The sequence below is a fragment of the Pinus tabuliformis genome, chromosome J, assembly GCF_031772625.1.
Source record: "Pinus tabuliformis cultivar Carrire ecotype Pingquan chromosome J, CPIR1, whole genome shotgun sequence".
Taxonomy (NCBI): Eukaryota; Viridiplantae; Streptophyta; class Pinopsida; order Pinales; family Pinaceae; genus Pinus; species Pinus tabuliformis.
The window spans coordinates 31,800,007-31,816,662 of record NC_142295.1 but is presented as its reverse complement, the minus strand read 5'-3'; the positions used below and the strand labels follow the sequence as shown (position 1 = coordinate 31,816,662).

The 16,656-nt window shown below is 39.4% G+C and overlaps 1 protein-coding gene across 2 annotated transcripts in view; it reads right to left on the bottom strand.

Moving 5' to 3' along the window:
* LOC149225302 (histidine kinase 1-like) overlaps positions 1-16,656 on the bottom strand; it is a 493,646-nt gene that overhangs the window by 372,696 nt on the left and 104,294 nt on the right. For both annotated transcript variants that reach the window (XM_089377050.1, XM_089377051.1), the window contains exons 2-3: positions 15,844-16,086; positions 14,903-15,712 (exon numbers count right to left, since the gene is read on the bottom strand). In XM_089377050.1, coding sequence (XP_089233176.1) covers positions 14,903-15,712; positions 15,844-16,086 — 1,053 coding nt within the window. The remainder of the gene's footprint in view (positions 1-14,902; positions 15,713-15,843; positions 16,087-16,656) is intronic.

Below are 16,656 nucleotides of genomic sequence, written 5' to 3'. Positions count from 1 at the left end.
GCCTAGCAAAGCAGCTAGGCTATAGAATCCTCCACGCAATCCCATTATTTGCTTCGTATAGGGTTTGCTGTGTTAATGGTCTCCTGACACCTTCACACAGCGTATTGGTATTCCTTTTGACAGCTACAGGTTACCATAAGGGCCAGATATCTTTGACTATAGCTAGAAATTATTATAGCAGTTAGATCCTGGGACCTACGTATAAATGTTTCGACAACTGCGTTAAATTTTCCATCCATGAGTGCGTCTTGTTGAGTATAAAGATTCATTGGTAATGCTGCATTTGACTGCGTCTTTTCCATAGCAGTTTCTGTTGCTTTATTTATCCGAGAGGTATGCCCAGAATGAGATAGAAACTTCACTTTATCATTTAAATATTCAACTCATAGCTATGCGCTAAACCCTAGATCTGTTTCATCGAAATGCGGATCTTCTTGACTTTTGACTGCGTATAAATATTTCTAAGAACAATGTATTCATGAACAACGTCCAAATGTCTTCATGAACTGTGTTGGATTAAGTCTTTGCAACTGCGTGGAGTGTCTTCATAACTGGCATATATATGTCCAGTGTACATAGAGTCTTCATAACTAGCGTATTAAGCACTGCGGCTAGATTTGGGGTTTTCATGCTATTCATAGCTGTGAATGTATCCCTTGAATGTTGTGCGTATATCTTCATAATGTTTAGGGCATTTACGTGACTGTGCGTATATTGTGATATAGTCATGACAGCGAACGTATATATATTCTTCATTGTTGTACATATAGATGACAGTGTATAAGTGCCTACGGCACAGCGTCAAGATTTTACTACGGCTCTTCCAACGGAGCAGATACGTTGACTGTCTTGTGTAATGACTGTCTCCATGCTCAGCGTAGGATAAGGGCATCATCTTGCAGCGAGGACTCCTTCTAGGCCAGCGTATTCTTTTGGTTCTCTCCTCCTCCAAAAACCCAAGACGTGGAGAGGAGATCACCTCAAGAATACATGTCCCAAATGACTTCAAGTCCTCACCAATTTATACTAAAACATGGATGATGAATAGACACTTCTATTTGGCTTCTTGAGCCGACATAAGAGATGGTCGGCTTGATAATAATTACTTAATCAAAATAAATTCATATCTCCATAAATACTTATCAGAATTGGATGATCTTTAGATCAATCCTACACCTCTCGACGAGAGGGGGTCCAATAAAAATATCAGCTGCCATAAATAAGCTGACCCACATGGAGTTTGGCCCTAGTTTCCAATTTAACACTCCCTCTCAACTAGGGAGAACTCCATCCGCTGATCCATAAGTCCAACTGTACTACCTTTGCCATCAGTGCCCTGCACTGCTCTGCCCAGCTCTGCTCAGCACTGCTTTCTCTTCTCTGCTCTGCTCAGCTCTACTGGCTCTACTCTGCTCTGCTGGCTCTGTTCTGCTTTGCTCAGCTCTGCTGGCTATGCGGGCTTTGTTCAGCTCTGTTGGCTCTGCTCAGCTCTGTTGGCTCTGCTCTGCTCTGCTCAGCTTAGCTCTACTGAACTATGAAGAAGAAGAATTGATCGAGAATGTCTCATGCCATTCTCCACTAACCCGAAGTCAGTCTCAGAGTGCGTACCACTCCTACCACTAGTCCCAGACCAGTATCGCAGTCTCAGAGAGTGTGCCACTGGTCCCAGACCAGTCTTAACCGACCCTAAGTTAGTGTCATAGTAAGTACCACTCTCACTGGTCCCAGACCAGTACTGCACTGACATGAAGTCAGTCTCAGAGTATGTACCACTGGTCCCAGACTAGTCTCAACCAACCCGAAGTCAGTGTCATAGTATGATACAACTCCTACCACTAGTCCCAGACCAATATCGCAGTCTCAGAGAGTGTACCACTGGTCCCAGACCAGGGTCAACCGACCCTAAGTCAGCGTCATAGTATGTACCACTCTCACTGGTCCCAGACCAGTACTGCACTGACACGAAGTCAGTCTCAGAGTATGTACCATTGGTCCCAAACCAATCTCAACCGACCCAAAGTCAACGTCATAGTATGGTACAACTCCTACCACTAGTCCCAGACCAGTATCATTGATCCCAGATCAATGGAGGTCATCCTAGCGTAGAGAGTACGGTAGATACAACGATGTGTCCATCGGTACTACTATGGTCCCTAACTTCATTTCCCTGCTCATTGATCAGATGAGCAGTACTTCCCATGAGTCCCAGACTGCATGGGTAGGATGCCTCGATAGGAGAACTAATCAATCCTGTCCTCACAGGAGAACACATCAATCCTGCTACAATCGCCATGGAGAACACATCAATCCAGGCCTCACAGGAGAACACATCAATCCTGCTACAATCGCCATGGAGAACACATCAATCCAGGCCTCACAGGAGAACACATCAATCCTGCTACAATCACCATGGAGAACACATCAATCCAGGCCTCACAGGAGAACACATCAATCCTGCTACAATCGCCATGGAGAACACATCAATCCAGGCCTCACAGGAGAACTAATCATCCTTCTGCACAGGAGGGCGAATCATCATGTTCCACAAGAGAGCGAATCATCTTGTCCCACAAGAGAGCGAATCATCTTGTTCCAGTGCGCACCACCAGGGGCGGGTGAGTCACCTTGTGGTCATATGTTGCTCCAGTAATAACCGCAAGCCCTCAGAGCTCCTAGAGCTCAATGCATGCAACATGCAGGACCCTTGTACAAGGGTTTCTTGACAACTCCAAGTCGTTTGGAAAAATCACAGATAAGATCTTTCCTCAGGGATTTGACAAGGTGTATCGACTTGTACATCATCTTAATGTGATGGAGCCTCCTTACTTTTCGACTTACCATATCCCAGATGATGTTTATCTGCTGGAGCAATCGATGAATACAGGATTCCTCAATAATCGAATCCCACCTCTGGTTGTTAAAGAGAATCACAATGGTATGTGATCAAACAGCTCACTGAAGAGCTTCCCCAACCAGGCAGCTTCATACGAGATCATACTCGTAGATATGTATCCGGTCTTGATGGTGCTTTATGGCAACCGACTTCTACTTCCTACTCATACGTTATATCGAAGCAGAATCCAAAGAGAAACAGCACTAAGAAGTGCTCTAATGATCCTACACACTACCTGCCTAATCAGCATTTGAATAATCATGCAGTTTCATATTTCCGACAGTGTATCTCAATCCATGAGAGATTGTGTCCTGAAGACATCTCACAATGCTAACTGCAAAACATATGTTCAGGCGGAGGTTCACCAAGAACATCAACGCGAATGAAACTCAGAAGCATTTCCCAAATCTGTTCCGACATCACTACCATATAACTTCTGAAAGTTAAGATCCTCGAGGTAGTCACAGGCTAGCAGTTTATCTTTCCACATTCGGAATCCAACTCCCTCTGTCTTCTACAAATGAGAGGGTCTTCACCTATCAGACACAAGTGTCGGTATGAGAGGTCTGTCATCCACAACCTTCGGATGGTTTGGATCAATTTCACTCCTAGTGAATCTTAGCTTCATCAGACAACTGTTGATCCTCTCATACTATGCTCGGGGTGTCTTGCTTCAAGCCATGGAGGGCTCTGCATGCATGAGATTCCTGATCATGAATCAAACTCCTCTAGTTGTTCCAAACCTATGGACCTGTGGCATGAGGGGGATGGTCCCCTTATAAGATTTTCCTTCAGTACATCTCAGACATGTACCTTCATGCTCCTTTTGAATTCAGGCTTCCCTGTCACCATCTAACTCACAAACCTCCGGTGCTATGTGTCAATGAACATGATCCCCAGTGGACTTCCTGTAACTTAATACATCCATGAACTCAAAAGCATCTTCGAAAATTCTATTTTCAAACACGTATCTTCCCATCGACGAATGCCACCTTAAAACCTTCGAATTCCATTCCTAGGGTTCCTTCCTTCCTTTGAGAGTCGTCCATGTCCTTGATGACCAACATCTTTGCCATTCGCATAAGGGCCGAACTCATAACCAAGAAATCTACCTTCCCTTCCACCCTTAGATCCGAACTTCCCAATGAAGTGATCTTTAGGTATGCCATCAGAGGTTCTGCTGCGCCATTCTGATAATATGCTCTGCTTCGACTTCACCCTAAGTGAATTGTGAAGAACCCATTGATCCTTTTGTCTTGTCTCAACTATCTTTTGCTCTTTCACTCTTGCTTGGGCATTGTCTTCACCTCACCTCTGATACTTAAGTTTAGGTATGTTCTACGCTAAAGAAATTTATTTAAATTTTCACAGTTAGCAATCACATCAGCATTAAGATAAACTGCAGATAGAACATAAATATAAATCGCAGAAGACAAGCCAAGACAAGACGACACAAGATGTGGCGCGATACAGAGACAAACCCCACAATGTGTGGAGAAACCCTTGATCAATTCTTCTTTTATGTTCTTCAAAGTTCAGCAGAGAAAGAGAGAGAGAGCGATAACAGAAGTCAACACTTTGACTTATCTAGATCTAAGCATAGATCATCTCCTATAACGATGAGATCAGTGGAAGACATTTTGCTTCAACTGATTCTCCAAGATGACTCCTTCACCTATCATCGTGCTACATCTGGTCCTCTAGCTGCACCACTGCATACTGCACCATGCTACACTAAACATGATAATTATCATGCTGCCCATGTCTATGATCTCATCATGTTGCCCTTCATGTTCATGATCTTATAATGCTGCCCATACTAATATGCATCATCATCATGTTGCTATCCTCACTGATGTGTATTATCATTATGTTGTTGTCCTTACAGATGTGTATTATCATTATGCTGATGCCTTTGTATTCTCGTTGCTTTATCATGCTGCAATAATTTGCTTTTGTTGATATCAGCATTAGCTGCTTACTATGGCTTGCAGCCTAGCAAAGCAGCTAGGCTATAGAATCCTCCACGCAATCCCATTATTTGCTGCGTATAGGGTTTGTTGTGTTAATGGTCTCCTGACACCTTCACATAGCATATTGGTATTCCTTTTGACAGCTACAGGTTACCATAAGGGCCAGATCTCTTTGACTGTAGTTGGACATTATTATAGCAGTTAGATCCTGGGACCTGTGTATAAATGTTTCCACAACTACGTTAAAGTTTCCATCCATGAGTGCGTCTTGTTGCATATAAAGATTCATTGGTAATGCTACATTTGACTGCATATCTTCCATAGCAGTTTCTGTTGCTTTATTTATCCCAGAGGTATGCCTAGAATGAGATAGAAACTTCACTTTATCATTTAAATATCCAGATCATAGCTATGAGCTGAACCCTAGATCTGTTTCATCAAAATGCGGATCTTCTTGACTTTTGACTACGCATAAATATTTCTAAGAACAGCGTATTCACGAACAATGTCCAAATGTCTTCATGAACTATGTTGGATTAAGTCTTCACAACTGCATGGAGTGTCTTCATAACCAGCGTATATATGTCCAGCATACATAGAGTCTTCATAACCAGCATATTAAGCACTACGGCTAGATTTGGGGTTTTCATGTTGTTCATAGCTGCGTATGTATCCCTTGAAATGTTGTGCGTATATCTTCATAGCGTTTAGGGCATTTAGGTGATTGTGTGTATATTGTGATATAGTCATGACAACGAACATATATATATTCTTCATTGTTGTACATATAGATGACAGTGTATAAGTGCCTACGGAACAGTGTCAAGATTTTATTACGGCTCTTCCAACGGAGCAGATACGTTGACTGTCTTGTGTAATGATTGTCTCCATGTGTATGACTTGTCTCCATGCTCAGCGTAGGATAAGGGCATCATCTTACAGCTAGGGCTCCTTCTAGGCCAACGTATTCTTTTGGTTCTCTCCTCCAAAAACCCAAGACGTGGAGAGGAGATCACCTCAAGAATACATGTCCCAAATGACTTCAAGTCCTCACCAATTTATACTAAAACGTGGATGATGAATAGACACGTCTATTTGGCTTCTTGAGCCGATGTAAGAGCTGGTCGGCTTGATAATAATTACTTAATCAAAATAAATTCATATCTCCATAAATACTTATCGGAATCGGATGATCTTTAGATCAATCCTACACCTCTCAACGAGAGGGGTCCAATAAAAATACCAGCTACCATAAATAAGCTGACCCACATAGAGTTTGGCCCTAGTTTCCAATTTAACACCTCTCTTAACATTCCAACAAAGTCTATGCTGATTTTCTTTTGGAGACAAACATGAGTTAGTGGGGGGGCAAAATCTTACGCATGTAGCAGTCTATCCTCCACTCAATTCTTAGCAAAATTTGTGTTGAAGGAGATGCCAAACTAGGCTGCGTATGAACTTAATTGCTCCTTTAGCTTTAGTGGGGGATAAGTGGGAGGCAAGGTCTGTCCTATGTGGCAGTCTTGTCCCCCTTCAACTTTCTCAACTTTTACGAATTCTCTTAAATTGATTTTTATACCTGCTGAGTGGATAATTCGGGACTCATTTGGCTGGCTGTTTTCATTATTTTCCCCCTACAAACTTTAATGTGCACCAATGAAATGAAATGAAAATGATATGATATTTTAAGGTCCACGAGACTAAAAATAGTCTATGAGACCATTGGTTCCCTATTTTTCGCTCTTTGCAATTCAGTCATTTTCCGATTCAAATTGATGATGAGCTAACCCAACCTTCCAACAATCTCCTTGCTAAAAGGAAAATGAAAAGAAACTGGTGCTAACATGTTCTCATAACTTTCTCTGATGTCTTTGAATGCATCACATTCCAAAATGAAATGTTTTTCCGATTCCACAGCCCCAGACGTGCAAAATGTGCACACCCTTTCTTCCCAAGCTTCTTTAGGCCTTTTCCACCGTCCTGTTTCACACCGAAGTTGATGTGAGTTGGTCCTTAATTGAGCAATAAAAACCTTTGCCCTCCACGAAATGCTAGCTCCAATGAACTCTTTTTGTTGTAAATCACACATAGGGTTGAATTCCTCAATGTAATATTTCTTCTTTCTACCCAACTCTTTTCCCCATACCTTTTTACGAAACTTTTCCATAACAAAATCCTTTAGCTCCTTGCTATTTGTGGGACAGGCATTGAGGTAGATATCCCATTTTTGCATCCATGTGTAGTTTTGTTTCATCCATGTTTTCTTTCTTTCACTGATGCCTTCATTGAAGATAACATTAGGCCATCTACCTACTCTCATTTGTTCAATTCTTTTAGGTATCTTATGAGCCGCATCATAGCAATTGCTTCAATGGAAGTTGCTCCTATTTCACTCAACATTATCTCATAAGGTACCAAACTTTTTACTTTGAACTTGCTCATGATCAAGCGTTTTTGGATTTTCTCAGTTTGTTTCCATTTTGAGACGAGTGCTGCTAGCCCACAATTCACACCCATATAGCATCACTGGACAAACTAAGAGTCCAAAAAGCACTTTACTCGTTTTCCAATCCCATAACTCTGCCTCTCTACATCTATTTTGAAGAGCATATAATGCTTTCCACCCTCCTAAAATTCTCTTCTTTCTGCAGTCCTCCCATTTGAGTTTGTTGTTGAAATCAATCCCAAGGTACTTGTACTCCTTTACTTCTTCAAGAATGTTGTCTTCAAAGAAAGTATGTTGGCTCTGCTTCCTTTTATTAAAAAAATCATTATTTTGGTCTTGCTAGTATTGACTTGCATCCCCACTGCTCTACAAAAATGCTCAAGGACATATAAGTGCATTTGCAATCCATGGGCCGATTTAGAAATCAATACAATATCATCAACATATAAAAGAAGCTTTATCACAAACTCCCCCAACAGAACACCATCTCCACCTTGCAGATTTAGCCACTCTTCCAATTTATCAATATATAGACCAAAAAGAGTGGGGGATAGAAGGCAACCTTGCTTGACTCCAATGTCACTTCTAAAGCTTTCTAAAATACCTGCTGAGGTTCTAATTTTGACTTTCATTTCTTCATAAAGTCTATGGACAGCGGCTCTATAATGCACAGGAATTTCAAGTTCTTCCATTCTACACCACAACTTATCCCTAGGGACTGTGTCAAATGCTTTTTTGAAGTCAACAAAGCAGCAAAATACTTCTTCTTTGTCCTCCCAAACCTTTTCAACAATGTGTCTCAATGTGATGCCATGATCCACTGTAGAATGTTTCGGCCTAAAACCCGCTTGTCCTCTTGCCCTCTTTTCTTTTACTTCTGCCCACTTGCTAATTCTGTCTTCTACCATGCTGCCGAAAAGCTTTGCAAACAAAGGATTGATCATAATTGTTCTATAGTTGGATGGATTATTAATGTCTCCACTTTTAAAAAGGGGTATTGCTAGGCTAGTTGTCCAGTCTCTTGGGAATCCTTGCTGAATGATGTTGTTGAATATTTTCATGATGTGTGGTGCAAGAGTGTTCATTCCCCATTTTAGATACTCTGCTTGAAGTTCAACCAAGTCCTTTGCCTTTCCTGTTTTCAGCTTCTTAATTCCATTCTCCACCTCCTATAATGTGAAGAACTTTGAATTTGTGTTGATCGTAGGGGGGGACTCCGCCTCAGATTCTTTCTCATAGAGTTGCCTTGCATAATCAAACCATTGATTGGCTATAATACTATTTTCAATTTGCTTCTTCCTTGGTTGCAGTTCTTGCCAGAAAAGCTTTGGATTATTCTGCTTAAATATATTAACTCTTCTCTCCCTGTTTGCATGAACTCATCTTTTTTCCTTTTTAGTATCTGCTTATATAACTTTACATTCTTCTTCTCTTTTCCTACCTTTTTCAAGGTTCTCCTTGCCATTTTGCATTCCTCATCAAACCAAGCATTTACAGGAAAGCAATTTGATTCTGATTTCCTATTTTTTGCGCTTTTGCATTTCTCAAGTGCACTTTGGATTATATTTGTTAACTCATGGCTGCTGAAGCGTTTGAAACCAATTTTCTCTTTCTGAATTAATTTCTCTAACATTGTCTTTAAGATAGTACCATTTTCTTGTGTTAGAAGAATTTTGCCCCTTGATAGTGATTGTCGAGAGCATTGGGTTTTCCTCTTATGCTGTCTTTCTTCTAACCATGATAACCTTATAAAAATTGGGTTATGGTCTAATTTTAAGTCCCAAATATGCTCTCCAATACTAACTTCATCTATCTTTTCTATTAAGCTTTGTGAACACATCACATAGTCAATGACACTTGCCCCATTGTATGTGTTGCAAGTGAAGTTCCCAAACTTTTTCCATCTATCTAGACCATTGCAAATAATTAGGTTGAAATCCCCGCACAATGTAAGCAACTCATCTCCAAAATGATTGCTAACTTTGTCATCTTTTGAACACCTCACCCATTGGGGATTCTCTTCTTCAGTGAGCCAAATAGGATTGTTATCCTCTTTGCAACAAAGGATGCTAGCTTGATTATTTGTTGTTCTAGCATTGAAATCTCCCACTAAAAGAACTTCTCCCTGCTGAGAGTACACGACAATATCTTGTTTTAAAGTTGCATATGGATCCTTGCTGTCAAGCCCCTTATTTTTGTAAGTTTTTGAGACTTGAGGGGCAAAATAGCATGTTGCAATTCTTATGTGATTCTCATTCTCTTGATATTTTCAACCATAAATATTGTTTATTTGCATCTTCTTTAATTAACTGAATGTGACGATCTTCTTTTTCTTTCACTAAAACTAGTATTCCCCCATACCCTTTGCCATTTTCTGCTACCTTTTTCCAAACTTCCAACTTCAAATAACCGTCAAACACATGAGTTTTGCAACCATCATGCTCATGAGTTTCCGTGAGACAAATTATGTCTCTACCTTCCGCAATAGGCCCTAACCCAAGTCCCCTCCTCCAAGGGTAACCTCTACAATTCCAACAAACTAAACTTAGATAGACCTGGGTGGGATTTGACTGCTACGCAGTTTGGCACATAAGACTCAAATTTGAGTCTTCAACCCCTTTTGTCCATGCTGCTCTTGTTGTTTTCGTCTCTATTATTGAATTCTTTGTTTTTTCTTTACTGTCAGCTTGCTGCCCTGATTTGCCTAGAGGCCCAAACACTGTAATAACATATTTCCCACTGTACAACCATGCCCTTTTCCCTTCATTTCTTGTTGTTCTAATTTTCTCCACTTCATCCCTTCTCTCCTCTTGTTGTTTTTTGGTTAAATCTTCATTGAGGAAGAAGTATGAGCCTTTCAAGAGTTTCTTTTTGCCCAAAAGCTGTCGTTTTTCTTGTACGCTTGCCATGGTGACTTTTATCGGTCAAGGCCTCTCTTCACATATCCTCCCAACCCTTCTTGCTTGGCAAATTTGCCCTTTCCAATGTAGTTTCTCTTTCAAAAAGTCTCTTTTCAAATTGAGAGTGCTTTCATTCTTCCCATAACCTCTTATTCCCCTGATAATAAAGTTTGTTTTTCTGTCATGTCTTTCTTTTTGTTCTATTTCCTGTGCTCTGTGATCACTTGCATCTTCTTCTTCCTCTGTCCTTATGTAACCATTAGCGTCTTCAGCTCTAGCTTTGATTTCTTTTGGACTATCTTTCCCATTGTTCATTTTTTCCTTCTCTTTGGAAATCTCAGTTTGCTGAGATACTTGTGTATCTACCTGAGTTTGTTTAGAAATTATCACATCTCTGTTTGTTGTTATTACTTCTTTCATGTTTTTCCATTCTTGTTTCCCTATCTCTAGAGCCTCTTGTAACATTGTTACCTGTTCTTTTAAAATTCTATTACCTTCCATTAGACACTGGTTTACTGTGATCTCTGAAATTTTGTAGTCTCTTTCCTGTTCCCTGGCTTCCAAAATCTCCAGCCTTGTTTTGACCTTCATCAGTTCTTGGACATATAGATCTGATGACCAAGTAGGAGGTGTAGATGTGGGATTGTAAATGATTTATTCTTCTTCTTTTTTGTTTTTCTTATTGATTTTCTTTTTCTTTTTCTTGATCTTGATCGGTTTTCTTCTCATTTGTCCCCATTTAAGGCGAGCAATCCTATGCCTTAAAATGCCTTCATATTGCTTTGCGTTTACCCAAATCCACCTTCCTGTTTTGTCTGTTGAAGCAATTTTGACTTGACCCAAATGATTTGTTTCCACAAAATCTGAAATTTCCTTGCCCTTTACGCCTTGGCTCTTCTGACCGTTTTCCATGTTCCGAACGTTTACTTATTTAGAAGTTAACTGCCTCATTGCTCTGTGCTCACGAAACCCTATTCACGCTGCCTGTCCACTGTGCTCACAAAACCTTGTCCTCTGATTGCCCGCCCGTTCACACTGCCTGTTACCTGTAAATAGTGAAATGCCGAACCTGTTACCCATGCCTGTACTCCGTGAGGAAAATAACAATTTTAAGAAGCCCATGTTTGGTGATTTGTTTCTCTCGCTTGATATCTGAGGCTAAAGCGAAGATATTGAAGCATTTAACCAGAAATTCGTGAGCACTGACGACAAATTTTTTATCAAAGCAGTCTTTGCAATCCCAGCGCTGTTAAATTTGTTGCATCACATTCTCACTTGTATATATGATGACAATGAAGAAGGAGAGTTGGTTCTCTATCTCATTGATTGAAGGTACTTCAATTATTTAGCTTACTCAGCTGGCCTAAAAAAAAACTCCCAAACATTGGCTTTTTCATTTCCGTCAGATGTGAGGCCTGCTGCTGCTTCTGGTCACAAAGACTTGCTCCACGAGAGAATTTTTTTCTAAATAGGCTTTTGAAATTTGCACATTTCCAAGATCCTCTCACGCTATAAATTGTGTATCCAATGATTCGAACCAGCGCTCAAATGAAGAATGGCGAAACAGAACGATATCGGATGTACCTCTTCCCCCCGGGCATTGTCCACCAGAAATCAGAGGTATACCATGCCTTAGCATAAAACACTTTCTTTTGGGAAGAACCCGGCAGTTAAAAATAACACAAACACAGCAGAGAGAAACAAATTTGCCTTACATTCCTTTGCCTCCCAGCGTAGCAACCTCACTAGGATCCCTCCAGTCATCATATTACTCTGGAATCTACTCCATAGAACATTACACAAATTATATCAGTGTAAATCTATCTTAATTCCTGATTGATCTAACAAGGATCGAGAGGGATCAAATCATCTGAGATGCAAATCTCTTTTAGATTGAAAAGAGATTTGATCCCAACTGGAGTTAATATATTTCAAATATGTAATATTTCAACGTTGCCTCTTTAACTCAACATTGGACCATTTGACTTGCCACTTGGAATTTTGACCTTGAATTTCCTCCATGTGGTGGGCCCCACATTGCTGCTACATCACCTTTGATATTTATTTAACTTTCCATATCAAAATTTGACTTATTTTGACCATGGAAAATTTTCTAAATTTTTCCAATTATTCAATTTTTTGAATTTTTTCCTCATTTTTGCTACTGTCATTAGGAAAATTGGCATTTGAAGGACTATAAGTCACTTTTTTGACTCCCAAAATGGATCCTAGAATAATGTTGGGTCTTTGAGGATGAATTTCGAGTAGTCACGCACCCTAGACATTTCCTAAGGCCACTTATTTACACCATTGCATATAAAATAAATTAAAAATCCCATTTTGCGGGAAATTTTTAATTATTAAAAATCCTACTTAGACCTAGCCAAATTCCACGAAATTTTTTGTGTGATCAAGTATGGTAATATACATCGACTCTAAACACTAAGATGTGTTAGGAGTTCAACCTTCAAACCATCACCCCGGCTTTGGGGTAAAAAATGAGTGAAAAAACCTAGAAAATTATCTGCCTCTGAAAAAAAAGGGATAATTAACCGGATAAAAAAACACTCCAAGGTGTACTCGTTTGCTGATTGAGTCCCAAGTCCCAACATCCTAGGCCTATTACAGACTCAAAAACTTATCATTTCTAGTATCACTTATTACAATTCCCCGCAGAGTGTGGAATCTGGGTACAAGAAAGATGATGAGAAGATAGAAGTAGAGTTAAAAAAACTATGTTGACTCATGACATCTAATGGTACAAGTTTCCTCTAGATCATCTTTGGGCATGGAGTCTTCATATAATCATCAGGTGCCACTCCAGTGGTCAACAATGCCCAAATAGTAAACAAGCATAAGCACCCGATTGCAAACTGAATATAGTACCTTTTGATCAAAAACCCACCTTCAAACATGTGCTCTTGGCAAATGCGCGAGGAGACATATGATTGACGCAGGTGGCGGAGATATGGATGGGACATTACATCGGCTACTCAATGGCTTTCAGGGGCCGCTGGCTGCCGGCTGGAAGAGATGAATAGGAAAAAAGTTTCTCCTAGCGGTGACCCACTTTTGGTGGGTAAGAGGTCCTAATGTTAGCAATATTCATTTTGTTTTCTTAATCTCATAACGTTGGAAAAATAGTTTTGATCAACCAAATCAGGATTGATACAATCTTTATCATACTTCAAGAGTTCAACATCATTTTGTTAATGATGTCATTGTCATTCCAGGGCTTATCTTTAAACTTAATTGGGATGTATTATTTAATATCATTGATATTAATATATTATCAATTTGATTGTCTTTTGTTATGTTCCAATAGTTAAGGCAACCCTATGAATCTCTAGCCCAACCTCGTTGAGCCTATGGTGAATGCAGTGGATACTAAAAGCAATAACAGGATGCCCATCATTGCTAAACTTCAGCAATTTATGTTTGTACTTTATATTCTAAATATCTATTCATTGCTTTAGACCGTACCAAAGTACATCCTGCTTCAATCAAGTGAATGGGGTATGGAGTGTTGCATTTGATTTTAAGATTTTAGGTGACCAAACTATTTGGATTTCCTTAGTGTTGTTCCAGGTCTCACAAGAGATGCTGAAAACCGACATTTCACAGCCATATAAAATCACCAGGATAACTGAGGTGTTGAAAAGAAAATTTTCTTATCCCAATGCCTCAGTTCAGCATTTTTCATCTGTTTTCAAGACCATAATAAGCTTCCAACTTCTGATAATTCTCTTCTCAACAATATGGTTTCAGTTTGAATGGCAATTGAAATCAATGAAACCCTAGCAAGATCTCCCATCAGATGATTGAAATGAATGATTTTGACCCCCCTTTTTTATATTTCAGTGTCCAAATTGCTCTCAGTAGTTTGGCCTGCGTTACAACTCTTATCTTCCATGTCTGCGGCCCACTCAGGAGTCAACAATGCTGCTAGCATCATTTGGGCTTCTTAGGGAATGCACAGTAATTAGCATGGGACTGCCATGGCTTCACAAACCGGGAGCAAAACCAGTTCAGAAATCACTTTTGATAGGATTTTGGCAATTTTATCCCCAGTTCTCTTATTTGCGAGTTTCCATTTTTAATATTACGGTTATCCCAATACCATTAGTACAATCTTTAGTAGTAGTCTAATATTCAGAGCATGCCTCCCTTTGAAATCAGCTTTTAGTTCATAACGTGGAATAGATTGAAAATATTTCAGGGAAAAACATTATCCATAGGTATACTATTTCATTTAAAATGGATATTGGGAATGGAATATTTTAGACAGAAAATATATCTGAATCAAATGGCATTTTGAAATCAACCTAATCTGGGTCTTTGCTTAGCAGTTAAATAGTGAAAATTTCCTATTCAAATAAAAATAAAATAAAATGTAGAGTCAGGGAAAGAAATGTTGCCTAAGTTAATCTTAGTCATTGAGTACATGCCACTATGATAGTATTCGCCTTTTCTGGTTTCACTTTTTGAAAATCATAAAACAGTTTATTTGCACTGAAAATGAGAACCCATGTAACGCATCCTTCTTGCTTGTCCACATACACAGGAAAGATTACATATTTAAAAACCATTTTAATTAAAATGTAGAGGTATGCAACTCTTGTTAATTTCAAGTAAAAGAGAATAAGATACAAAGACAGGAAAAACCAGTATAAAGGTTCTTAGTTCTCACCAGAGGAAGTCTTGTTAAGTTCAACATAAAGGAGTCAATATAATAGCGATGACGTCCAAGCAAGACATTTTCCACATGAACCCCTTTGTTGAAACATAACCTATTTCCATACTTCTTTTGCAACCATATTGCACCAGCCCTAATGATAGGATGACTTGATTCCACAGCAGTCATAAGCTTTGGGCTACCGGATGTATTTGTTATCAATGGAGCATCAGTAGAGGTGGCAATCAGATGGCCTTCTTGAGAAGTTAAGTACATATAGCCACTATGTAGTTCCACCAAGTCTTTCATCAGCTGGCCGACACTGGAAAGAGCCGATCTCACTCCAACTACCGCAACTATATTTTTTTTAGTAGGATGTATTACAGGAGATGCAGAAGAAAGTAGAGGTGTGTCAGAATACTTGCTCACTGTTACATGCCAGGAAGCACCACCATCTTGTATTTGTGAAATACCAGCAATATTGATGAGGTCATCAGGAGGAATCTGCTTAGGAGGGCCATTCTTCTCACCGGTAGAAGGATCAAGTGGTTCCTTGTACCAGATAGATGAATTGCTCTGAATAACGAAACCGTTTGCCCAGCTGTAAAAAGGTGCATTCAATGTACTTTCCTTACTATCAATTTCCCTTGAAGCATTGGATAAAGTTGAATTCGGAGGTTCAGAAAAGATATGAAATGTACTATTGTTCTTGCGATCTCTATGAAAGGCTTGAACACGCCCATTTCCATAATTTATGGTTATTGCAGTCAGTGCTTTCCGACTTGCAAACAGAGCCCATGTGATATTCATCATCACATCATATAGCTGCACGATGACAGTTCCAATCAAACAGATTTAAGGATGCATTTTGAAGAATTTCTTGCTAGAATAAACAACAAGCGGGTCAAGTACGCAACTACAAGAAATCTGCATCTGAAATAAATGTTGTACTCAACTTGAACTTGCTGATAAGGGCTTCGAGGTACTGGATAGCGACCAACGACATATTCCGAAAGTCGAACTTGTGCCATAGTTATTTCCACAGTGGAGTTAAGTATGTTGAACATTCTTGAGATGGGACGTTGTAAAAGTTCATAGCGGAGACCATAGGCTAAACTCTTTATAGATTTTGTGGTGTACACAGTTGTGAAGTGCCATGTCAAAATGGTAAGCAAACCTATTAAGATAGCCAGCATCACCTACATGTTACAAGAAACAAATTGAGAAGATTACAAATCTACTATATCCATTTCAAGTGCATAGCTAAGAAAATGAAAAAAATTAATAGTGACATTGGTAAGGCCAATCTGCGTTTTCATATTTCCTGTCAATGCAAACGCATGATCTAAAACAAGAAACAAGGATAACACATGAATGGTCACATGCACAGTAATGTCCAACTGCAAGCATCACACTCGGTCCCCAACTAAAAACGAGTCCAGGTGAATGGTGTAACCCAATAACAGTTATTAATTAATATATATAAAAAAATGGTATTCAATATTTAGATTTCTTGTTTAACTATAGCATTTGACACGACTGCAAACAGGATAGATTTCTCTCTAACTACATTATTTGCCACCATTACAAACTAGGCAACTTTCTTATCAAGTAAATTTTTGGAGCTTAAGGCTTTCAATAATGGCAATTATCCAGGTTCGTAGGTCAACAAGATAGTCAGATCAATATCGACATAGATGGCTAATGCTAACATTAATAAGGGGTTTGAATTGACTTATGTTTGGATCATCAAAATAGAGGAATCCAAG